This window comes from Protopterus annectens, chromosome 1.part1 (assembly GCF_019279795.1).
Source record: "Protopterus annectens isolate FY-2018-M chromosome 1.part1, PAN1.0, whole genome shotgun sequence".
Taxonomy (NCBI): domain Eukaryota; kingdom Metazoa; phylum Chordata; order Ceratodontiformes; family Protopteridae; genus Protopterus; species Protopterus annectens.
Genome location: NC_056726.1, coordinates 1,283,757,838 through 1,283,785,629, shown reverse-complemented (window position 1 = coordinate 1,283,785,629; position 27,792 = coordinate 1,283,757,838). Strand labels below are relative to the sequence as shown.

The window sequence follows — 27,792 nt, the reverse complement described above, 5'->3', positions numbered from 1 at the left end:
TGGTGTGTACTGTACGGAGGGCTGGTGATGAATCGAGCTATCTTATGAAAGGTTTACTGGAGTTTGTTTAGTGTAGTAGTTTGTATATGTGTGAGCACAGGGGCAGCATAAAGAAGTGATGGGAGAAGCAGAGTTTGAGCAAGGGAGAGTTTGGAGTTAGTAGTTAAGAATCTTTTGTGGCGGTATAGTAAACCAAGCTTTTGATTTGTCTTCTTGATGCATTGTAGGATGTGCAAGTTGAAATTGAGTTCATCATCAATAATAATGCCTAGGAGTTTGGTGTGGGATTCGGGTTTAATAGTAGTGTTATTTGAGGAAGTGATGGCAGAGGAGGATTTGTGGTGAGCTAGAGACTGAGGGAGAAATAGTGAGAGTTTGGTCTTTTTAGGGTTGAGGATGAGTAGATTAGTAGATAACCAGCTTTCTGTCACTAGGAAGACCTGTTGAGTGAGGTCATGGAGTTCAGAGATGTTATTTGAGGTAAAGATCAGAGTAGAATCATCTGCGTATTGTATGAGGGAAGATGCATTGCAAGCTGTATGAAGATCATTGGTGAAAATGCTAAATAGAAGGGGCCCTAGGATGCAGCCTTGTGGGACCCCTGTTGGGACAGGTAGGAAAGGAGAAGAAGAGGAGAGCCATTTTACTGATTGTTGCCTGCAAGATAAGTAAGTGGAGAACCAGGCAAGGGAGTTAGATCTCATATTGAGATTAGTAAGTTTGAATAGTAGGAGAGTATGGGAGACTGTATCGAAAGATTTTTTACTTAGATAAAGGAAGAGACAAGATATCAGTTTGTTATTATCTAGGGCCTCAGCAGTGGTATGAGTGAAGGATAGGAGGGCAGTAGTTGTGCTGTGGTTAGGACAAAAACCATGCTGGGTGGGAGTGAGCAGGTTGTGATCAAGGAGGTGTTGGAGTAGTTGTGAATGGATACATTTTTAAGTATCTTAGAGATGGGGGATAGAATGGCTATAGGTCTATAGTTAGATGGGTCAGTTGAGTTACAACCTTTATGCAAAGGGATACTGTAAAAGGATTTCCATAACAGATGGAAAGTAGACTCTTGTATAGACCTGTTAATAAGTATGGATACTGGGTAGGCAATGGAGTCTGCAGCAAGTTTAAGGAAAGAGGGAGGTAGGTTACCTGTAGAGGAAGAGCAAGTTTTGAGCTTTTGGAGAAGTGATCGGATGTAGGAAGTGGAAACAAGGTGTAAAGAAAAGAGGGTTTTATTAGATGGGTTGAGAGGGGTTGTCAGAGGAGTAGAATTACAGTTGGGAGGCATGAGTGTTTGAATAGTTTCAATGAAATGTTTATTGAGCATAGTAGCTGTTTCAAGAGGCAGTAAGTTAGGGTAAGGGGAGGGAGTTCCGGGGGAGCCAGGAGAAAGGATTTTATTAATGGATGTCCAGAACATTTTAGGGTTGGTTAGTAATCCACACACCAGGGTTGGTTAGTAATCTGGGTTGGTTAGTAATCCTGGTAAACAGGGTTGGTTAGTAATCCACACACCATACAGGGAGGGAAGGGTAGGAAGTCTGTCGGTGTGCAACAACAGAGGAGAGGTTTTGATCAGCCTTTTCCCACAGCACCCCCTTGCTTTCATCCCAGCATGAGCTCAACAGTTACAGCTCCAGCATTGCGATTGGGATAATGGGGTGGATAGCTATGGTGTCCAGAACTGACCACTATTTCAAACTCTCTGAGTGTACTTCCATGCAATCACACTTAAGTCCCTGCATGCTATAGGCTCATGAATTTATTTTAACAATGCATACTTGTACATCCTATCATGCTGTAAGCTCATGGATTTGTTGTAACATTATATAGTCTATGTCCCAATCATGCTGTGGGCTTATGAATTTGTTTTAACAGTTTACAGTCTATGTCCCAATCATGCCGTGGGCTCATGAACTTGTTTTAACTTTATCTTTAACTTTTAACTTTTTCTTTTCTTTCTCTCATACATTCATACATTGACAGAATAAAACATCTCTCAAACCTCTTACCTTTCAGTCCTGAGGGTACCGCCTTTACTATACTTTACTATATATGCACGTACATTTTCTATTCTCATTTGCTGTGGGGTCCTCCCACTATTACATGTATACCTTACAAACAATTCAGTCAAACAAAAACAGAGTCATGCACTTATTCTACATTTTGCTAAAAAGTGTCTGAGAGAAAGAAGAAAAAGAACAACCCCTTTTCCCTTTACAACACAATTTCCCTGGCAAGGCTAATATGTTTACACACTTGAATAGCTGTACATCTGAGTCTCTGACTATTCCATACACAGCAGTGTGGAATTCACAGAAAATCTGTGATGGGCCCTATTCCAGAACTGCCCTGCAGCAATACCAAAGTTTAGATTCAGAGCACAGCACCAAAATGTTAACGTCATAAATAAATAACATTAAGAATTTACCTTATATGCCTTCAGTCAGGAGCAACATGTCAGGCTGTGCAAACAGAAATTTTATTTACAGCACTGGGAGACAATCTTCATAGCAGCTGGTAAATCAGTCTCACTTGATAGAGAAAAACTGCATCTTTATACATTTTTCTTATCAAACATGTCATGCACTTTTCTCACATTATAATGACTCTAACAAATGAAAGACTTTGCAAATGACCTCATCCCTTGTGATTTTTGCCTTGGACTTCACATGTACACCTTCCTATACATGACCCACCTGCTTCAATGGGTCTTGTTTTCTGACCTCGGATGTTTCAAACCTAACCAAGCAGCAACGCACTTCTAGCCTGGAGGAGTCAGGCTGACAAATTCCTTTTACAGTAACTAACATGCCTCGGCTTCATACAACACTTACTTTTTCCTTGTTACATATTGAAAGAATGTGGTTAAAGCACAGCGGTAACTTTAGCTTATGAAGCTGTATTTTTCCACAGCTCTGCATACAATTATATTTGCTTTTTAACAATTAGATTATAGCATCATTAATGAAACTGAAATTAATATACATTTTTGATAAGCTGATCTTATTCCATAACAGTATCAACCTGTATATCATTAGATGGGTCACTAACTGGCTCAATGATATAACCCATATAGTCAAAATAGGGAATTTACCTCCAACAGCAGACCTATAACCAGTGGTGTTCCACAGGGATCAATACTGGTACATTTACTGTTTGGAATCTATTTCTCCGAAGTGCAAGCTAAAACTAAACATCTGTGACTGACAGAGTTTGCTGATGACTGCAAACTGGGAGTGGTCGTAGAATCTCCAAATAATGTCAACATCCTATAAGAGGGACTTACACAAACAAATGACTGGTGCCAAAGTGAAGGTCTTAAATGCAATGCAAAAAATGTATTATCATCCTTCCTGCTAACTACCACATCAATAATAATACCCTAGGTATGCACTCAGTTGTGAGATACCTGGGCACACAGGTTGACAGCAACCTTACCTTTCATCACCATGTCTCCACAATGGTAAGAAGGGCATTCTATATTGCTCATCTCATAAGTAATGGCATTGCCTCCAGGAAAAAAGAAGTTATAACCACCCTGTACTCTTCCCTCATCAGACCAATAATTTAGTACAATGCCCCTTTTGGGATGTACCTTTCCAAGCACCTGCAGCAATTGGAGAGACCACAAAGGTTCCTCACAAGGAAACTCAAGGTCTTCAGCATCTGTCCTATGAGGACCATCTGAAATCACTGTCACTTTATTATGTTTCATACAGACTGTTAAGAGGCAATCTCTGTCTTGCATATAAGGAAATCTTTGACCCTGCTTTACTGGAAATGCTGCATATCCGTAAGTCAAATGGTACACAGGTTACTCACTCTAATGGCCTTAACCTGGTATGTGACATTAATAAAACCTGCTGGAGGGACATTTGTCTCCCAGAGGTTACTACACCTTTCGAACAGACTCCTGCTTCATGCCAAGCAGAGTACTTCATTGGTCCTCTTCAAACACAATCTGGACAATTGGATGAGCAACTAAGTTCACAGCAGGGGTTCCATATATGTCCCTCTTGGACAGGGGTGATAGGTACTGATCATGGAAATAAGGGTAAAATTTGGCTATGCTTGTAAGGGCCCTAGGGTCATTAGGCTAGTAACCTCCTATGATTCTATGATCCTATATATATTCTTGCAGGAAAAACAGAAGGTTACATCAGATTATGTCATTCTTTTGAAAGAGTTCCTCCACCCTCACAAAGTAATAAATCTGTGTAATAATGCCTGCCTTTCCACATCGACCTGGTTGTTTGTTTGAAATCTGTTGCAGTTTCATTTTTATGGCTCTTTTCCTTCCTCATTCTAAACTTTTGTGTGGTTAATTACAAGCAATTATGTCCTTCTTGAGAAAATCCAGAATATTACATTTTATGATTCAGTCATAAGCTTCATACATTTATTTTCCATCCATCATCTTTTTATCATTTTTTTATGTAGTAAAGGTCACATATGCTCAAGTCACAGGAAACACACATATTGCATATTGCAGAGCTTAAATATAGCTTTACAAATGTGCAGCATTCTGAAATACATCACATTTTTAAATCAGTTTCTCTACCTTTGCACCAGAGTTATACATAAGTTCATACACATAATTTAAATATGCCTAATATTTTGAAATGTACAAAATTCTGGGAACTCAAACTTTACAACCAAAAATTATGCTAAAGCAGTTGCTAGGCATTCTATAATTTAATGTGACTTGCAGCCATCACTGGTATTACTTAGTCTGAGTGCAGCACAATACAGCCTCTGCTACATGTGGTATCAATAATAGTCAGTATACACCACTAATAAACAAATGAACACTCCTCATGGCAGCTACAATTTATTTATTGCTGTACTGTCTTATTTCCTACAACTGAACCCTTTCTTAAATGATTTATTAAGTTTTAAAACTGTCAGCATTTATATGCATACGTGTTCAGTTTTAATATTAATATTCTCAAATGATTTAAATGCCTTAAAATATTACTAAAACCTAAATAATTGATGAGCACTGCTATTCATAAACAAAAGTCCATGTTGGCACTATGTTTATTATGCTGCTGTGAAGTACCATGATTCATAGACATTATCTGCAGTACTCCACAGCAATGTACAGCACTCCTTGCTGTGTTCTTGAATGAATAACAGCAAAGCATAGTACACAGAGATGCTCCCAGTGAAAGGCTATGCTCTGTAGCATGACAACATTACAGAGTGCAGCAGAGAAAGGCGGTTTACTAAGGTACACTATACACACTTATGTTCCCTTTCTCCATTGCACTGTGGTTCACTGTAAGGCACATGAATGAGTCAGAAAAAGGTTTCATTTCTTAGACTTTGACAGCAACACTAGGGTCATTAGGGTCTTGTAATGAGGGGATATGGTGTTGTACAAGCTCAAACTGGCAGCATCACTGTATGAGGCAGGACAGGTATGGTTGTGGTAGCAGGTAGTAGGGTATTGCATTCCTGGTAATTTTTTTCCTACCATGCGATGGAAATAAGTATTTTTAAAAGGAGTGCTGATGTGTTGGGGAATATATCAGCAGGAGAGGGAGATCAGTTTGTTCACAAATTTACACTGTTTGCATGCAGTTAGACTCTCATAATTTCCTCTACTGGGTACAGCTTCTATGCAGGTGATGTAGCTTTTGTTAATCGTGTACAGTACTGGGGGTGGGGTCATTTGTATGGGTGTTGTGAGGACAGCACACTGTCAGTACACAACGGGGAAAGACCACATGCAATGGTCTTCCCAATTATGTATGTGTCTGGATAAATCATAATGGGCTTTGGTATATAATATGTTCAACAACATGCAATGTTTTTGAACAGCACATGTGGATTGCTGTTTCAGCATTATTAATGCATTTATCTTTTTTAAATCTTTCACAAAATATCACTATATAAAACAATTGGCAGAATACTGGACCAGACATGCAGAATTAGCGCACCTATGAATGTGATCACTGGGTTTAATTTCTCTAAGTCTTTGGGGTTTCTAGTACCATGATGGGAATTCACTCCATTCCTAAGTCAAAGTATGATTAAAGATTATGAAATTAATATTGTTTCAATCTTTGATGCTACCCAGAATTGCTGTTTGCCGCACCCACAATGTGCCCAGTACTAAATCCGTCTGTAATTCATATGTAACTACATGTATTGGTAGCATAGCTAAATATAACTGTAAATTATTTTTTATGAGATTCTCACATCTGTTTTTTGATCTGCTAGTAATGGGTGGTCCCATGTGATAAACACTTCATCATTCTCTATAATGCTTTGTGGCCCATGTTTTCAATGCTTCTCAGATACTTCAGTATTATAATATTTGCATAATCCCCAAATACAACATTTTTGCCATATTATTATGCTTTCAGTGTACAAGCCCTCTGACATTAGTGTATTATACCCAGCAACAAGATGTGTGGCTGTTTCTAGTTCTGTTTTACATAACCTGCATTTGTCTGTTTTACCCACATGTTGAATGGATTTTGTAACCTAATCTGTACATAGTCAATTACCCTGGGTGCTAATATTAAACTTTCATATTTTGCTTTAAATTCACCTCTCCTTAACCATTCCTGCATCAGATCCTGATCAACTTGACGTTGTTCCTGGAGTTTTCTTCACTTGCAACCATATTTATGCCTTTTCAACATTTCTTGCTTTCTCATCTGATCCTCCTCCTTATATTCTTTCTTTTGTTTTATGCACATTTAGTGGCGTGATATCTGTCTACTTCTGGTGGCGTGATATCTGTCTACTTCTGGTTTGACTTCCATTCCCGCTTGACATTAATATGCTTCTGCTAAACTAAATAGGGAAGTCATCTTAGACTTGTTCTCCTCATGTTTTAAAACTTTCACAATGTGTGTATCTGGTGAAGTCAGCAGATATGTATGCAATCCTACAATTGCAGATCTATACATATAATCTATTTTGAGGAAGCCCATAACTCCTTAAGAGCAAGGAATTTATAATCTTGGTATACAGTGATTTTTATACATCATTTCATAAGAGTGAAGCATTTTTCTTGTTTTCCTGTCCAACTGATCCAATACCCATTGGGGCCAGTCAAGCACCCCAAAACTGTAAGTTAGAACAGTCAAAGCAAATTAGTTTATTGCTTGGACTTTGTTCGTAAATGTCAAGGCTGTTTTCAGTATTAATTTTAGTCTTCTAGAATATTCCTTACTAAGTTTTGATCACACTTGTTCTTGTTTTGTTGTTGATCCTTCATCAGTTTCCAAATGTTTATACACTCCCTCCTGCTCAAGTTCCTTTATATCACATTCCTGTTTCAGACTGACATTTTCTTACTGCTGCAGCTTTCCTGCTTTAAATTTTGCTTATGCACATTTATCAAGAGCAAATGACATTCATATATCATCTGAGAAAGTTTTAACCCCCTGCAGTGGTGCTTTCAGCTCCTCATCTGGTGAACTATGCAGTTTTTAAATCATCCACAAAAAGCAGATGAGTAGTCTTTGCACTTGGTTGTTTTTGGGAGCCAAATTGTAACCCTAACCTAATCTGTTAACTAGACAGCTTAATGGGTTAAGGGCAAGAAATAAGAGCAGCAGTGACTAAGAGTCATCTTGGAAACCCCCCCTTGAAATTTTTTTTCCTGGGAAAATAATTTGTCCTTTATCATGGCTTAGCCATGGTTTGCCACTGTTTCATGGTCACGGTAATGTAAATGATCAATGCAGGGTGTATCTTATACATTTGTAAGTATCTTTTATCCATGAATGTGGGCTGCTGTCAAATTCTTTTTTGTAATCTAAGGAATAGTATATTAATCTATTTAAGTGTACATGTATGTATTTGCTGGTGTGAAGTACACAGAAGAAGCTTTCAATTGTTCCTGATTTTTGCCTCATATTTTGGTCTGTTTTTTCATAAAGTTTGTTGTTTAACTGGCAATAGTGAGATTGCAGTCACTAAATGATGATGACAGACATCTGAGTCCCCTGCTTATGTCCCCCTCAAAAAAAAAAACATAATGCAAAACAAGTTACTTTAGCAAATTTCTAAGTATATGAAAAAAGGCCCTGATATTAGTCCTTTGTTCATCATGCTTTTGGCTTTTTTCTTGATTCTTAAACTAAGAGGTTGAGGTGTGTGTGTGAGTGTGTGTGTGTGTGGGGGGTATGCACGCGCTTGGGGATTGCATGCTGTATTCTGATGGGTCTATATTAAATTCTCGAAAGCCAACAATGTTGAATCTGACATTGTCGACATGAGAATAGCAAAACTGCAGAACATCGAACAAGTAAACGGAAATCTCCGTAAGGGGAGATTTCTGTTTACTTCAATGTAGCATGGTCTCGGAGTTGGTATATTTAAGTAGCAGGGTGTTTGGGGGGCACAGCCCCCCATGTGGGGGGCTGGGGGGCTTGCCCCCCTGCCTACACTGTTTAGTTTTTTTTTTTGTTGTTTTTAATTTTTTTTTCTGAACATTCAATGTTTTAACAGTTCAATCACTAAAGGTCGACCTTTAGTGATTCGAACTGTTAAATATTCGGTATTCTAATATAGACCCATTCTGACAGCAGTGAGCTTAGAAGATATCTGTTGCAATTATTTATGTATTCATTCATTCATTTGATTGCAAATAAATATCTGAGTTGCACAGTCATACAAGTGACTGTAATTGTTGTTCACATCTATGTGTGTGTGTGTGTGTGTGTGTGTGTGTGTGTGTGTGTGTGTGTGTGTGTGTGTGTGTGCGCGCGCGCGCGTGCGTGTGTATGTGTGCACGCGCGTGTGTCCAGAGGCTTAAAATTATTGTGGTCAGCTGTTACTATTTTATTACTTTTGATAACTGAGGTATATATTGACAAAACAGGTTTTAATTGCTGGGTACAGGGGTTATCTGTGGATGAAAGTGATTAACATTTTGACATTTATTTAAGTTCATGTTATTGAAACTGTTGGCTGTAACTGATGAATGTAGAGATGCCTGTGATAAAAATGACTGTATGTGTGGGCGGGGGGTGCTATGCATCTATAAGTGGCAAGTTGGCCATGATATTTTTGGTTTCTATCACAGTACAACATAAGCATTGTACTCAGTATTTGGCCATCTGTGGAAAATTGGTAGGATATGCATGACTGCAATTGATCACTGGCAGAGTGCTGCATTCAGTAATGTTGTCATCTAAAAGCACTTGGATCTCTGGTAGAGTTTTTGGCTTTGATTCCTTCTATGTAGTGACCGCATGTACTCTCTGACTCTGTGTGAGTTTTATCTATTACCTTCTTTACGCATTACAGCCACCACAGCTTTCTTCCAGGATGTTGGTGCTTCACCTTCTTTTAAAATACTGTTAAACAAAACTTTCCAAGTCTTTATCACTTTCTTCCCTCCTAGCTTCCAACCTTCCACAGGAATACCATCGATTCCTGGAGATGTTCCTGCAGACTGATTATACTTCAGTGTTTCTGTCTAATCTCCTCCTTTCTTAACTGTTGAGCCTCCTCTACCTCTGACCTTGGAATACTTAATTCTTCCATAAATATTAACACTTGTACTCTTTCTTGATTTCCACTGCTTTATACAAATTTTCAGACAATTTCTGAAATATCTCTAATACCTCTACATGATCTCTGGTTGTTTCTCTTGTTATAGTCTTCCTATGTTTGGCAACAACCCTTTCTACTTTCTGTTGCCTATGTCCTTGTGTTAAGAGTTTTTATACTTTGGAATTATTATCAAAAATGGTTGCTTAACATCATTCTTTCTAAACTCATATACATCATCCAGAGACTCCCTTATTTTTACTGTAGCTCTTCAAAGTTGCACCTCTTCTTGTTCTGTGAGAATCTCCTTATTTTGCAATATTTTACCTTTCCTAGCCAATCTAAATAATTGTTGTTACTTCTTAACCATATCTCTTTTTCTTTTATTTCTACCCTGTTTTAAATTCTACTTTCATTTTATCCCACTGACTAGCTATAACATCTGTAGAAATGTATATGCTGTTTGTCTTTCGGCTTTTTCCGGATAAGGGGCCACCATAGCGGAACTCCGGTCCACTAATGATTGGCAGTAGATTTTTACGAAACGCAGAGGTGCCAGCTCAACGCCCATCCTTCAACGAAGGCATGCACATTTACGCATACATGTCTTTCAAACGCTACCCAACCACAGGGAGGACATGCAGACTCCACACAGAAGGCACTCCCAAGCCAAGCCGAGAATCAAATGGGAGAATCTCTTGCTGTGAGGTAGTCTGTAGAAATGTATATATTCCTTCATAATCCTCAAATAATTTCCACTACCCATTCCTTAAATCCCTATCATTTTAACAGGAGGTTGGGAAATGCCAGTGTCTCATTTTTACTTCATTACCCTGCATTTTTATTTTAGTAGTTACTGACTCATGATCTGAAATAGTTATCAGATGTGTGTCGAAGCTTTCAATTAAACTTACATGTTCCTGTAAAATATAATTTTTGTCTAATCTAGCCCAGTTACTGTACCTTTGGAAATAATATGTAAATACTCTTTTCTTTTTGTCCTAGTCTCTACTACTGAATTCACATCTTCCATATCAAATACGTTTATAATTTTCTTCAGAAATCTACCATCTTTTGTTATATTTTCACTTCTTGGTCACTCTAGATACATTATTACTGTTGCAAATCAAGTTCCATTCTCCACCTATAAGTAATGTTCCCTGATGAAAGCTGATTATTTCTTCCACAATTTTCTTAAGCTCCATAATAACAGTTTTAGGTGAGAAATGAATACATTCAGTGTAATCCTCCTCCCTTGCCAGTAGCCCCTTAACTACCATAATTCCATACTACCATAAGCCCCTTAACTACCATTACTGTAATTTTCCCCTCTTCTATCATTATTGGAGCTTCTCTAGCAATTAGTATAAGTACTGCCCTTTCCTTTGTCCCTGATATTCTACTGAATGGCCATCTTGAAATGTTTTCTTTATTAAATGCAGATGCTCACTTCTTTCCAAATGTCTTTCCTGTAGCACTGCTATTTGCATTCTGCATTTCTTAATATCATTCAATATTCTTACCTTTTTATCTATACCTGTGAGGCCATCCAAGTTCCAAAATAATATGTTTTGTGCAGGTATTATAATAAGAAGCTATTATTACTACCTTTTATATATGAAAGCTATTTAAGTGTCTATTTCCAGTTTTTGTGTTATGTGCACCCACTAAGGTATGCCAGGCTGATCTCTTATACAGTTGTTTCTTGTCATCTTCATTTGAACCTATGTCACATTTTCCAAGACTTTTTGTTTTAATGAAACCCCATGAACAAAAAAACAAACATGTCCACAGCACCTATTAACTTAAAACAAACATACAAAACTATGTACACCCTTCAAATAATGAAGTTTAACTCTCCTGATAGGAGCAACTGTCCCAAGTCAAAAGCTGCACATACAGGCATAACATAATCTAACATTAAGGTTAGCCATGCTAATACACATGTTACAGCCTGTGCTCCTACTTACCCTAATTGCTGTCTATTCTTGTCTTTATTCCCCTCTCATATATGAAAAAGAGCTTATATGCGTTCCGAAAACATTAACCTTTGTTCTTAAAAACTGTCCTGGCTTTTATTGATTCCCCCTGTAGTCAGCTTATTGCCATGGAAAATCAAGTACCAAATGTACAGTTCTGCAAACCTCTCAACTTACACTGAACATTTATTTGCCAATGGAAAACTTTTCATTACAGTCAGTGTCCTCTTACTTGCTTGCTTCCAGAAAAACTTGTTATTAGATATAGTCAAAGACCTTAATCAAGATATTCACTTATGCAAAAGTAAGAAAGAACACATCAACTCTACATATATTATAATGTGCACTCTACATTAATTATAATCTGTGCACTTTTGCAGCCCAGCACGCACGTCAACAACTCAAGAGTACATATAAACTTTTAAATATGCTTTTTTCCAGCCTTTCTACTCTTTTTACATTATAATGCCTACATTTCTTAAAACTAAAAAATAAGAAAAATGGTACTTGTTAACTTTATTATCTTTATCACATAGAACAATAACTGAAAATACTTTACTATGTAACATGCAATTTATATTATGAAATGTTTTATACAAATACTGTTAAGAAAAAATATTTTTTCTTACAGTTACTTTTTTCTTTTCTTTTTTCTTTCCCTTTAGTGTCCTCCCAAACTTTAATGACAGGAAGTGGGGCATATGCATTCAGTTCCACACAAGTTTAACATAGTCAACAAAAGTGTAATCTTTACACCTTTTCTTGGAAAGCCATATTTGACTAATGTAACTCATGCTTTATAGTCTCAGATTTATTCATTAATTTCAATGTTGCTGGTCTTCTTCCTGTTCACCTCCATCTCTCAATCTCATACTCAAGTTCAAGTCCATGGTAAGCACGATTCTTCTAGTTAACCCCTGTACTTTTTTCTGTCTCTCAGGCATTTTTATTTGGAATATTGGAAAAGGTTGCACTGGCAAAGTGCTTCTACAACCTTTATTTTCAGAAGAATGAGAAGCAGAGCCCCCTTCTGTGTGATGGCTCACTTTAGTATTTCATCCTTAGACATTTCTACATCAAAAAATTACTTTGATCCTCCAGGAAAAAAATATTCTGAAGATAGCTGGGTACAGAACCTTGAATCTCACACCAGCCTTTTGACTTTTCCTGATTGCTGAGATATTTTTTTTTTTTTTTTTTTTTGCTTCTGCCTGCTGTATAGTGAATAATAATTTTCCACAGACAATCTACACTCTACTGTCTCCAATTTTTGATACTTTGCTCTTTTGCAACAGTTTTGTAAGGATCAATTCTTTCTCCTGGTATGCTTCATTTTTTACTGACACAGGTCTTGGCTGTATTCTCATGGCCAGGAATGGACCACACACACACAATGTGCCCTTTAAATTAACAGTTCCTGATGTGGAATACCAGTCCAGTGCTTATTGATACTTTCATAAAATTAGTACAGTCTGTTCCTTCCAGTTTCGCTTGTACAGCAAAAAAATCTCAGGTTTTCCCTGCATGCTTTGTCCCATAACTCTACTATTTTTTTTAAAACAACTGTTCTTAAGCAGTCAAATACGCAGCTAGCATTTCCTTCATTTCAGCCTCTGATTTTTGTAGTTTTATCAGTTCACTTGAATAGCTGTTTAAAGCTTTTTCCATGTTCCCAGCTTTTTAAAGCAATGAGTGAGAAGGTCACTGAAAAACAAATCAGTAAAAACAAAATGAAAACTCCAGCAAAGCTAGAACTTCCACTGAGTGACCTCCCAAACCTCTTGTATCAGAAGCACATGGGATATATGCAAATGATCCTTTTGAACATCAGGTGTTTCAGCTCATTGGCAATTCTGAATGCCCATGACTTGTTTCGTCATTTTACTGGACAATTTCAGGCCAATAAAGCCAAACCCCATTAACTGTGGATATGCATATTTTGACCTTGTTGTGACCTCATCAGCACAGCAGAAGCAGTGTTTGACTAAGCATTATAAACACAGGGCCGTTATACCCAGCTGATGCCCATTATCTTTAGGGTCACTGCAAAAATATCCCAAACAAAAAACTAAAACAATGAGTGAGACGGTACCGATTTGTTTTTCAGTGACCTTCTCATTAATTGTTTGAGTTTGTTATTTGTTCTATTGGTGATTATTTCTTCCCTGAAGTGATGTACAGAAATGTATTAATGGATTGCATAATACCTTTAAAGCCTCCCTTCATGTTTACATGTCTGTAGTGCAGACTTTCCTTGATATAGGCCTTTAACTACTGTTATTCTGTTTTAGAAGTCAACTTTTCTCTTTTAAACTTTTCAACTTTTTCTGAAGGATCGGCCTTATCCTTCAATGTTCTAAAGACAATTAAAATTGCTCCTGTTTCTATAGACCTTATTCTTTTCCTGATACAAGTTCTCTAATCCAGGATTTTAAAAATAAAGTTGAAACTAGAAACATTAAATATTTTGTCAATTATGTTTCCTGTAACAACAGACTCTTCTGATCCTGAGGGACTGGAAGAAACTGGCTCCATACTGAAAAACTGGAACTCACAAAACAAAGTTTTATCAAGTAAATAAAAAAAGGCCAAAAATACAGGAATACAGTGAACACTGAATATCACTCTTCTTCTTTAAACTTTTTTATTGCAGAGGTTCAACCCCATGCACCCCCTGATGTGGAGGGAAAGCCTCCATAACCTCCAAACTAATATATGCTGACTCTGAGACTACCATATCTAGCTAGAAGCGAAGGGAATATTTCAGGAAATGGTAATCTTGCACTCATCACATATAAGTTTTGATATATGAAATGTATTAAGGTAAAAAAGAACCTTTTGCAACACAGGGTCAGTAGAGAAGAATAACCTCATGTATTGCAAGGAACCCCTTATGGACAGGGTGAGGCTGTAAAATACTCAAAGACATATACACAAACCTAAGCCATCCTCTAGCTCTTAGGAATCAAAATTGGTTAAAATTCAGATAAAAATGGCTGGGCTTGTAAGGGTACTTGAGCCGTTAGCCTAGTAATCTACTATGAACCTAAAAACCTATGAACACATCAACTTGGGAGACTAAGCAGTTGAGGCCTTGCCTCTCTGAACACAAGAAACTTTGTTTTTTCATTTCTTTATTGCTTCCTCAAGAATACTTTGAATCTATTAAACTATAGCCACTGGCCAATTAAAACTGAACTCCTTTGTATTATTCTACTTACTAAGAATCCGCAGCCCCCTTATCCATGCCTTTCCATATTAGGCACAAATTCTTATCTTCCAAGTTGGAACTTTCTACGCTGCCAATATTCATCTTGGCAGTATTCATCTGGACAGGAAAAAGGAAACTAAAAACAAGACAAGTCTGTCAGCATCCATATTGAAATAAAATGCATTCTAAGAAAGAGAAAACATTACATATATTAAACATTCTTCCCATCTTTAGACTTCTCCCTTCTCAGTCCTCCATTTGATGCTATAAAATGTCACTCAATGCATAAATTTTCTTGGACAATGACAACAGGTTTTTAAATGAGTAGACACTTCATTACATCATCAGAGACATTCATCGCACACTATTTTGTTCTGCCCTTTGCATGCACAGTGCTTAGCAAATATGGTTTTGTGAGCAAGAAAAACATGTCTATGCTTAGACGGAACAAAAAGACAGTTTGCATATTTTTCTGTTTCATTCTGTCTTTTTAAACAATTTTCATGCATCCAGTTAAAATCCTTCAGTACACTTTCCTCAATATCGTCTTTAACATTAAGGTCCAAGGAGGTTATTGCTCCACTGGATTCGGCATTCATCAAACCTATCATTGAGTACAGTGCCCGCTTTGGTATGTAGATAACCAGGCACATCCAACAACTAGAATGTCCATGGATAATGCTCACTAAAAGAAAACAGGGCATGAATAACATCTCCTATGCAGACCACCATAAGTCCCTATCCCTGTATTCTTTCTCCTATGGGTTGTTGAGGAGAGATCTATATCTGGCATACAAGGCATTGTCAGACTCCACCTTGATGGACCTCCTGCATATATGCAAAACAAACAGCACCAGAATTACCTGTTCTAAAGACTAAACCTTGTCTGTATATAAATAGGGCCTGCTGGAGAGACAGGTATGCATCCCAGAGACTACCCCTTCTCTGGAACTGGCTCCCAATCCATGTGAAGCAGAGGTCCTCCCTAATCCAATTTAAGTGCAAATTGGACAATTGGATGGGGAACAGGAAATTCATCCATGGTTTGACACCTGTGTCTCTAATGGGCAAAGGCAGCCTGTAAATGGTTCAGCTCCCAGGAACCTGCTTGTAAATGTTTCATCTCCCAAGTCCCTGCTTACACTTATCAAGGGTACCAGAACTTGCCAGAGATTTGGGATGCATAGCTAGACTTTAAAAGGCTTTTGTGGTCATTAGCCTAGTACACACCTATGAACCTATGATCTCCTACAATTGTGGTCAAATACAATGTTTCTGCTCTATTTTTAATATGCACATTTTGTTATAAATTCTAATTAAATTTTTTTCACATGAATAAAGTGATCCTAAAATGAAAATAATTATGGCTATTACTATGAAAAATGTTAAAATACTTCCTCTCTAACCAGAAAATAAGTTAGTAAACCATGGCCACTGAGATCTGTCAGCCTTTTTTGCATAAGACAGCTCCACAACCTTTGGTATAATGTCTAGGTGACTGTGAATGATATTTGAGTTATTGAAAATAAATGAGCAGCACTCCATTTTGATGAATGCACAACCACTACCATTAGAAGCAAGAGTAAAGTCAACTGCCATTCTATTCTGCTGCACAACACTGCGCATAACAGTCATTTCAACTGTAATCTGATTTATTGATTCAAAAGTATAATTGCTTCATATTTCTAATAGTTTAAACAGTTTTCTCAACTCACAGATTGACTTCACTGTTCCATAAGTGGACAGTATTCCTGCTCCTGAAGTAACACCATCACCCAGCTCCATATGAGCTAGTAATTTAAATGCAGTGTTTTCTACTGCACGATGGAAAACCCAAGAAGTATCTATTTTTTTCTGACTGGATTTTTAATGTCCTTTGCATCTCTCTTTTGGTGAGCACTGTGAATCTTTCCACAAGGTAAAGTCTCTGTATGTTGAACAGCTGGAATTATGCAGCCTGTATAACAATATCCCAACCAGTCTATCTGTAACCAGGGATAAGTTTGATCTCCACAGATATAATAAAACTCATGTAATGCTACCATTCCCAGCCCTCCAGCCCCATCATATATTTTTCAGATGAAATTGCAGTTACTCCATCCAACATAAAATGTCCGATTTTTAACATAAGAGGTATCTCATCACAGTCATTGATAACTGAAGTGGGACCAGTGGAACCAGTTTAAAGGGGGTAGAATTATGCAAATAATTGTTTAATTTTCCAGTTTCTGATTAAAAGATTGTGCAAAATGCTTGTCTAATTGCTGTCTCTGTTGCTGTATTGGAAATAGTGGAATACCCCACTGTGTGCAGATGGCATATGTGCACACCCCAAACAGCTACTGACATTCATAGTTTTTGCATGGGTATGTAATGCAGCAGAGAAAGTGTAAAACTTAGGATGGTGTTCTCTATCTCTGAATTTAGGTAAGTGTTTATCTTTGTTAAAAAAAAATAAATTGTTCAGTAATTATAGTTCCAAAGGCTACAGACAAAAGAAGAAAATACAATGAAATGATGACGACCACCATGATAAAAAGTCTGATAATAAATCCATACAAATATTAAACAGGCTTGAGCTGCAGAGGTTTTTTGAAAATTTGCAAGCACAAATGGTAAACCTTTTTTTTTTGTAGTCCATATGGCATTGATTCCCAAACAAACCTTATCCTGAACTCTGAATTGGTTGCAGTTCCACAAGCGATGTTTGGTCACTTGAATCACTGTCTGACTCTTGGGCTGACTTCCACACATTGTCCATTGCAGATGATGCCCCTAGATCATTACTCCTCACTTCTAATCAAGTTGTTGACATAAAAGAAGAATCACAAAACCTTAATTCCAACCACAAGGACTTTGCTGAATCACTAGACCTCACTCCTGGATACATTGTTTTCCCTGTTTCTTCTAGTGCAGAATGTGATGGGATCATCATCACTAAAATGAATAATGTCACTGGCGTCTCTTCAATATCCATAACTAGGGAGAGCTTTCTTGATGTGTCACATGAATCCAACTGGGTAATCCTTAACATCTGATGGCAGTAGCAGTTGTAAGTAAAACCAGGAGGGTCTTCTCCATCTTGGTTGAAGTGAGTGCTTCCTGGAGAGAGTCTGGATGAAAACAATGTCTCCTGGTAAAATGTCATGGTAGGAGGTTGGATGTAGATGCTGCTCTGCTTTTATGGCCCCAATATCATATTTCCTACAATAAAAGCATGTTCCTCTTTTAATGGACATATCTCAATGGGAACAGGTTTTGCCTCTGGATAATCCAAAGGTACCTCAGAGACTCCAACACCCTGAAAAGATTACATGGAGAATGGGAGGTATTCAGCATTTGGCAAAGTTATCACAGACTGAATCTCTCCTGTGTCAACAAAACAGAGAAGAGTAGAATGGCATACTGTAACATTAACAAAGGGACCTTCTTGGTCCACTGGTACCAAAGGAAGTAGTTGCATCTCCTGTTCATGGTTGTCCTAATGATCTTGCTGGTGTTTGCCGAGCAGTATTCCAAGCGGAAGGGTGTCTCTCTGTGGAACTTGTATATTTGGCAGAATGGATGATGAATGCATATCTCTGCTTGCTGAGAGAAAGAGCATTCATTGCCCCAATGTGCAATCTGACCACAAATAAAGTAAGGGCTAAATCAGTGGTGAAGTAGGAGGGTAACATTTTTTTTCAGATATTGTCCTGTGGCTTGCTGTAGGAAGAATTCAAATCTACCTCTGCTTCTGTGATTTCTTCTTCTCATACCCTTTCCAGTGAATCAGTATTAAACTGTTGCCGTTGAACATCTACTAATCTCTTTTATTGCTGTTTTCCTTTTATAACTACATTATCTGCCACATATTGTGCTTGGTTACAAATTTCATGAACACCTAAACTGGGCCAGTTGAGACAAACCTTCTTAATCTGTTCATAGAGTGTCAGAATCAACATTCTACAAATGCTGCTGACAGTCCACTGGATGCTGCTCCCTCTGTAGGTTCTGGATTCCCAGAAAAAGACTCAAACACATCTATCATGAACTAGAGATGTGCATCAATAGATTAATTCTTTTTCTGTATCTTTGCCTTAATTCTTGCCAAATTAGGTATTGGGGGATATGCTGTAGTAATGGCTTTCAGTAAATTGTTTCTTGTGGTTAGAAGCCCATCATCTGTATGTTTGGAAATACTATCTCCTATAGCTGATTTTTCCTATATTTTCCTGAAAATATCTGGAGGTGTGGAGGCTTTCAAAAATACTCATAGGTGTCTGATGATAAGCTTTTGCAGCTGCTCATGTCCTTCTAAAATTTTAGCATATTTAGCTGACTGCATTTGAATAGGAGGGAGAGAGTCTATAACAGTTTGAAAATCTACTGCAGTACACAGACACACCTTATAGTAGGTTTGGCATCACTGTCTCAAGCTGCTGCAGGTTTAGACACCTCCCTCAAAGCATGAATCTGAGTTTCAGATGGTGTATTAGTAGTGGGTGTGTCAGCACCAGAGAATGAATCAGAATTTGATGCATTCTTTAATCTTTGCTTACCAGGTGGGTTCCAACTATATTCTTCTCCATCAATGATTACTGAAAACTTTATGACTAATTTTTTAACTCTTCCACACCTAGCCTGAGTGGAATTTCACACCTCCTGACTCCTGAAAAGTTCCTGCCTGAACAGCCTTCACTTAAGCTACAATTCTGAGAATGCACTTTTTCAACCTAGCTGTAAACAAATGTATTTATCACAAGAACAATAAACATTACAAGAAAAGTTTAAATACAAACATTACTCTGCACAGACTCCTCTTCACAACGATGATATTACTATGTCAGCCAGACATAATAATATACAATAACCAATGATGTGGGTGTGTGGTATAATGAAGATTTACCAATGGATGGTGTGGTTTAATCACTTAGCTGACAATGATGTAAGCGGATATATGTGCTATTATACTCTGGGCTGATGGATAAGAAATAGCATAAATGGCTTTGCACTGTTTTTGTTTAAAAAAATGTAGAAAATCAGCATTTTTATTATGCAGAACTGGCAGGGTCAGTGGCCATATCTAGCAGATGAGATTCTCAATTAGTGTAACTATCCACCTGAGGAGCATATTTGGCAGGACAACCAGGTAAGTAGCCTTATAACATAGTAACTTTTTAAAATTCTCATAGCAACATGTTTTCTGCGGCAAGATAACACTTCTTAGCATTGGTCTGCATATACAAAAGCAGGGTATTTCGTGACCCTGCTTTTGTATGAGTAGAGTAATTATAATTAGTTAAATTTTTGTTTTAAGTAGGGAGCGCATGGATGTCCTGTGGGCATAGTAGATAAGAAGGAAAGAGAGTGCTTGGTGCATTAGGTACAGTACACTACAGTGCAGAAGTAGCACTATGGGCGGAATGAGTTAAACTACTTCAGAGTATTTCTCTTAGAAGGGGTGTTTTATTAAAAATCATATTAATTTACCTGTAAGCTTTGCCACAAATGCATGCTTGTGTTTTTGATAGAGCTGTCTACCGTTATTCACTATTCTCATTAATATTTGGTCAGAATATGAAACAGATTGTAACTGTCACTGCTGCCGAAATCTAGTGCTGTTAAATGATCTTTGAGAATGGGCAGAAGTACTAGTAGTAACTTGAGAAATATCAGGGGAAATAGTATAGCAGATATTTGGAAAAGACTCCCACTTCATGTCAGGCAGAGCACCTCATTAGCCCTATTCAAACCCAATCTGGGCGACTGGATGGGTAACCATAAATTCACCCCTGGGGTTCCACTTGTGTCCCTCTTGGATAGCGGCAATAGGTGCTGATCATGGAAATAAGGGTAAGAACATGGCTAGGCTTTTAAGGGCCCTAGAGCCATTAGCCTAGTAACTTCCTATGATCCTATGATTTTCAAATCACTCTCCTACCCACACTTCCTTATTTGTGCCTTTCCATGTTAGGCACAAGCTCAGAACTTACACTTTAGAAATTTCCATGCTGGCAATATTCATGTTGGCAATATCCATTTTGACTTAAAAAAGGAAACTAAAGACAGGGCCAGCCTGTCGGCATCCATCTTAAAACAAGAAAGATTCTAAGAAACAGAAAATATTGTATACACTAAACATTCTTTCCATTTTACAGTTCTCCTTTCACAGAAGTAAGAAAATCTAAATACACTGAGCAGACCAGTGGAGAGGAGTCATGATTTAATGCTGACCAATTACAACTCCCAAATAATCATGTGTGATTATGTGAGCTGTATAAATAACAAAGTTTGTATACTCACTTCTGTACGATGCAGCAAACACAGGATCACTAATATTTAAGATGGGGGTGCAGGCAGTCTCTTCCTGCATGGAGAAAATGGAAGGGTAAAAATCCCTCCAAAAAGGTTACTTTATTTACTTATTATGTTTGCTGAAGTGCCTTTCTGGACAATCAACCTAGGCAGTTTTACATTTGAAAAGTAGATCTTTACAACAGTCTTCATCTCCCAGTACACACATGTAGAAAAGCTGCCATTCTACAAAAATTGCTAACTGCAGGTCAATGTCAAATACTGGATCCTAAAAAAGTGAGTCAACATTAGCCACTGTGTTACTATGTCAGCTACTAGGAGGTACTAGCTATTTTGAAAACTGATATATGACAGCAAGATTGCAAAATATGAAGGGGGTGCTTCTTGATAGTCCAAGGCCCATAGATGCAATTCTTAGAAGCGCACAGGACATGTTGTTAACACCCTGTATTTTCTTTGTGAGTAAACTCTGGGGTCACCCCAGCTGCTGTAGGTGCTTAGCCAAGTACATGCCAAATGGCACACTCTACTTATATATATATATATATATATATATATATATATATATATATATATATATACACACACACATATATATTTATGGATTTACTTCAATTTGTTGAAATCCCATATTAATGAATCTCACTTTATCGACACTCAAAATATCAAACTCCCACTTCACTTAAGCAGTGGAACAATGAAGATCTTCCCAGGATAAGCAACCACTTACCCAAAAAAAAAACCCAAACCGCACCATCCTTAACCCACCCAGGTGGAGGGGCTAGGGTCCCACACCTCCTAACTAAATATACCAACTCTGAGATCACACTACAGTTGGAAAAGGGGCAAAGTTCACTGTCTCACACAACAGTTTACTTACCGTGGGAAAATCTTCGCTGTTCCGCTGCTTCAGTAAAGTGGGAGTTTAATATTTTGAGTGTCGACAAAGTGAGAGTCGATAATATGGGATTTCGACAAACTGAGGTAAAATATATATATATATATATATATATATATATATATATATATATATATATACCCTAATGTAAAAGTTATTTTTTGTTTCCATTTAGAGATTTGCTTGGCTGTCTTTTACACTGTCTTGACACTAAAAAACTACACCAAAACAGTGCTGGAGTTTAAATACCATTTTTGGGTCTTTTTCTTTGATTCATTTTGGTTTTGTTCCTAATCCTTAACTGTGACACAGATGACTTGGGTTTGATTAGAATCCTGTGTGTTGCAGGAACTGGAGGAGGGAGGTAGGCAGATCACTGCAATGCTGGTAATCTACTGCATGCAGCATGTGATCAGTGTGATGCACCTGGTACCACCAAACCAGTGACAACAGCCGTCATGCAGCAATCATAGTAGCAAGGATCAGGTGGGTGAGGTACTGTGAGATCTCACAGCATGTCTCTGCATTCCACCCAGTAAAATAACTCCAGTTTACAGATGACAAAAGGTATAAATGTGGTAGGTAAGAATAACAGGTTTCAGGCAAGAATATGTTTAAGACTGAAGATGGAACTGTACATAAGCTATCAAAGGTAAGAGAACAGATACTATAAGGAGGTTTTCTATAAAGAAAGAAAAATAGATTTAAAGATTATTATACTGCATGAAGTGCCATGAACCTATGAACCACTCACCACTGTTAAGTCTCACTCTAGAGAATTAATATATGTCAGAGGCCACCATGGAACACTGGCAGGAAGCTATTAAGGGATTCATTTAGACTTTTTGGAAAAGTCCAAAGAAAGCATTTAACAACCTTGTGCCGCTGCTCAGTGGTGGCCACTCTCCAATGGTGACAGTGGTTACTGTGTTACAGCTTTCAATGCTGTAAAACACCTAGTGCTACTACATTTTGTCTCCAGCTTTTGTAGTACATGGGATCAAGTAAAGCTCCATGCACTAGAGATAATTATGACTGGGTCTATCCAGTCATAATCAAAGTTTGTTATGTGTTTATGTGCTATCAACATGTATGTCAAGATTCAGGAGGTGAATTTTTTGACATATATGTCTCAGATGCATAACAACCTGATTATGATTGGAGACCTGATCAAAATCCTCTTTGTTTCAGAAGGGTCTGCCATCTCAAAGTTGAATGTACCAAATAAAATCTGGCATGGGTGATCTTACCATAACCTGGTAGACAATTATGGTATGGTAAACTAAACTGAACTGTAAAGTAAACACTGTCTGTATATCCCCTTTGCCCACACCTCCAGTCTCCAAATATGCTATGCCTGAGGTCTCACAAACTCAGAAGAAATGGAATAAATATATTTCCTTTTCTTCCAAGTTGACATAATCTTGGAGGCAGCAAATAGAGAGGTCAAGGGAGTGATGGCAGATCCCTATACCAGTGGCTTACAGAGGGTACACCCCTGAAAACAGTTGAAAACAGTGTTTTTCATATAAACAGCATCCATCAGACAGGATGATGGGATAGTGTGGGCAATAAATCACACTTTGATATATTTGTTGGCAAGAAGATTAAGTAGGCCCTGGGGGTAAAGACATGAATAGCTTTATAGCTGCACAGTGTAGTTATAGGTGAAACAAAAATAATAAAGGCTTTATTAAAATATTTTTTGCATGAAACGTATTAGTAAGCAGATTAGATGGACTTACCTGATATTATCTGTCTTTATTATTTAGCTTTCTCAATAATGGCCTGGACTACAATAGAAGTGATAGCACACTTGTAAGAAGTGTTATGCATGATATATATATACCATAATGAAAGTGCTATTTTTTGTTTCTAATTATAGGTTTGCTTGGCTGTCATTTACACTTTGCATGTCTGCCTCTGTTTTGACACTAAACAGCTACACCAAAACAGTGCTGGAGTTTAAATACCGAAGGCGACTTATTGAGAGGACGCTGCAGAGCAGTGAGGATTTTGCGGATGCAGAACTGGCAAAGTTCCTTTGGAAGAAGTATGTGTTTTCTATCAGTGGCTCACAAGATGGCATAAAGGGGCATATCCCTGAAGGCCAAAGAGGTTCTGGATCCTCTGTGTTTGTGGACATTGGTAGTTTGAGAGAGTCACATGACTTGGAGGACTCTGAAGAAGAGGGTGATGAACAATGTTAAAGTTACTGATCTATCCATCCCACACTGTGGTTGTTTCTTACCAGTTGGAGGATACATTGATGCCTGGCTTCATGGATTAAGAAATCTATTACCTGCAGACAGATCAATATTTGGCATTTAATGCTAACATACTAAATTTAGCTGTTTTTGTCAAGACATAACAATGCTACACTGCTCTTACGAAGTGCCATTTGGTTGCACCATTGGACTACACAGGAAATTTTACAGGATGTAAAAATTGCCTTCCACAGAATTATGCAGAACAGGATAAACCAACACTGCTATTCCTAGCAGTGCTCAATACATGTTCATGTTTTAGTTATTAATTTCCATTTTGTCGCTGTTTCATTATGATCACATCACTTTTGCCTAGAGCTGCCTAGTGAGTCATTGGTCAGACGATATCAGGTGGCCATCTTCATTTTACAGCAATAGGAGGGAACCAGTTGTTAGTACACACCACCATATGCAAGACATTTTACATGACTAACATTGTATCTTCAGCACTTCATCACAAACATACATACAGGTACACTTCCATCTTAACTCGGCCTCTGATTTGCCTCCCTATAGATGCATAGTGTACTGAATAATGAAGTAGCATAGTAAAAGGCTGGTCTTCATTAGACATGATATATTTGTTCTTGCTCCACAGTTTTTACCATAAAATATCTAGTGTTAGAAAATAATTCATTACTAAATATGGAATTTAATATTTATGCATCCCTTTAGAAATTACCCTTTCTTTCCCTTTTATTATAAACTCTATCAGGCATTTGCACAGAATTGTATGTTACACATTAGTGCATACACTCTTCTCAAATCATAATTATCTATGTTTTATCAATTTGTTAACTGGTTCTTTTCAATGACAACTGCAGATATAAGGGTAAAGGTAAATGTTTTTTTTAGGTGGGGGAACCATAGTAAACAACTGGGGAAACAGAAAGAACATGCAAACCAGAGACTGAGTAGGTAGTATTCTGGTTCAGTTCGGCAAAACTATAACATAGCATGTAGCTAGTTCCTAAAAAATAAGAACTTTGGCAAGTTTGCAGTTCTCTACTTTTCTAATAGTCACATAACAACAGTGATGCATACTCATCTGAAATGTTATGTTTTATTTTCTTTGTTTTTATAACAGTAATAATTATTTGCTTTACTGTGGTGATCTCAGATGATTTTTGACTCATAATCATTATTTGCAACTTCTTTACAGTAAAAAAAAGATTAAAAAAAGTAAACAAGTAGCATATCATTTCTTGTAGGAGTAGCAAAGATTGGGTTTCTGGTGACAGCGTTCAACACTTTTAAGAAAACATGATTATATTATACCACAGCCATAGTGCTTCAAGCTGGTTTTAATGCAACACTTTGTTGATAGTTTTGTTAATTCTACACAGAATGTCACAGATGTTATTTTTGTCATACATTTCCTCAGAACCCAACAAACTTTCTTTTCAACAGACAAGCATAAAGTTGGAACTACCAAAATTAATCGCAGCAAGCATTCTGCTATGTGTGCTCAGTGAAATAGAACTGGATTTGAGGAATTAACAAAACATATTCAGCATGGGATTCTGGGAAGCAAAATGAAGAAGGTGCTGTAACTACTAAAACCTATATATTTAAATAAAATAAGAACTACTTAACTTTAAATGAGTCACACCTACCCTGGTTTCTTCCTGAGTTCTAAACCTTCAAAGTAGATTCAAGGAGATGATAAAGCCTGATTGCTGCTGAACACCATTAATTTGCTGCACTTTCTAATATCAATTTATTCAATTCTTAATAAAAGAAGACCTGCAGTCCATCCTTTTTTTAATAAAATATGGGTTACTAAATTGCATTCTGTTTGCAAAGAAGCATGTCAGTCATTGCGACTTGTAGGCTTTGTTACAGATGAATGAAAGAGTATGCATACCCTTGTATGTGATCTCCTGCTGAGGAATATTAGCATCACTGGTCCTTCATGGAGCCATACAGCCTAGTGATGCCTCATGGAATCTGGAACTTTAGAATCTACCCTTATCGTGTAAGTATAGTACTATCTATACTACTAAGTATCTATAGCTAAGTATTATCTATAGTTTTCTTTTTTCAGTTATGACTGTAAATATGTTACTGTTGTTACTGTTCTTATTAAAAAAAAAAAAAAAAAAAAAAACATTTTTGAAAAAAAAAGGAATCTACCCTTATCAGGAGATGAGCAGTACAGTCCAAGTTGTACTTGAATTGGGTTAGAGAGGAACTCTGCTTCACATGGATGGGGAGCCTGTTCCATAGATGGGGTAATCTCTGGGATACATACCTATCTCTCCAGCAGGTCCTATTTATATCACAAGCAAGGTTTAAGCCTTTAGAATGAGTAATTCTGGTGCTGTTTGTTTTGTGGATATGAAGGAGGTCCATTAGAGTGGGATCTGACAATGCCCTGTATGCCAGGCATAGATCTCCCCTCAAAAGCCTATAGGAGACAGAATACAGGGATAGGGCCTTGAGACAGTCTCCATAGGACATATTACTTATGCCTTGTATTCTTTTAGTGAGGAGCCACTGTGGATGTTCCAGTTGTTGGATATGCCTGGTTACGTACATACCTAAGGAGACATTGTACTCAATGATAGGTCTGATGAATGCTGAATACAGTGGAATCATGACTTCCTTGGACTTAGATGCCATACATTTGTTTATAAGTTGTGCAACAGAGAATGATTTCCTCACCACTGTAGACACGTGATGATCAAAGGCTATATTACTATCTATGTGTGTCCCTAAGTCCCTGACTACTGTGTCAACTCATTCAACCAACTACATCTATATATAGGTATGCATAACATATACAAGCACCTTAGCAGTTTTAAACTACATATCACTACAGATTCCTTCAGCTGTCTACACCCACATATACAGTAGGCTCTCCTGCTTTACCAGTGTGGGACTACAACTTTCAGCTCATGGCTTCCACAAATTGGCTAAAGCCTTTGTTACTCCTATAGTGGCCTTTTTAGGAAAAAGTTTGATGTGGACAAGAATAGGGAGCACTGCTCAGTCGGAGATCTATTATTTAGATGTCTGAGCTTGAAACCTGCCTTGCCCTTGAGGACATAAATATATGTGCAGTTATAGAAACTTGAATGCATACAAAGAAAGCACAGCCTATTTGCCAGGCTTCAGTTCCTGCTATGTGTTCTGATCTACTGAGTTAACACTCAATGGGGTGAATCTATATTCATTAGGAATCCCATATTCTTTCATCTAATCATGGAAGACAACACAATGGAACTTCTAGAAGTTCAACTAACCTTCAGTAAAATTGCTTATGATGTCATTGCCAAATCACATAACCCCATCCATGACCCCTTCTAAGTCTGCTGAATATCTAGACCAGCTCAAAAAGCTTGTTATTAAACCAAATACATTTGTTATGGAAAACTTTTGTTATCCATCCATATTTGTGCTGTAGCTTCCAAATAGATGGAAGCAAGCTATCACATTTTGCATTATGTTGGTAGCATAATATTTTCTGAATATTACAAATACATTTATATTTATTTTAAAAGATTATCTGTTGTTCAGATACAGTTCACTCAGCACCTGTAAATTATTTATGATGACATAAGCACATATTAGGCTGAGAAACTCTCAAAATCACAATGTAAGCATGTTCTG

The 27,792-nt window shown here is 37.5% G+C and overlaps 1 protein-coding gene across 1 annotated transcript in view; it reads left to right on the top strand.

Moving 5' to 3' along the window:
• Positions 1 to 25,090, top strand: part of LOC122810003 (germ cell-specific gene 1-like protein) — a 236,366-nt gene extending 211,276 nt beyond the window's left edge. The window contains exon 5 of the mRNA XM_044081552.1: positions 23,796 to 25,090. Coding sequence (XP_043937487.1) covers positions 23,796 to 24,120 — 325 coding nt within the window. The 3' untranslated portion in view covers positions 24,121 to 25,090. The remainder of the gene's footprint in view (positions 1 to 23,795) is intronic.
• The last annotated feature ends 2,702 nt before the right edge of the window (positions 25,091 to 27,792 follow it).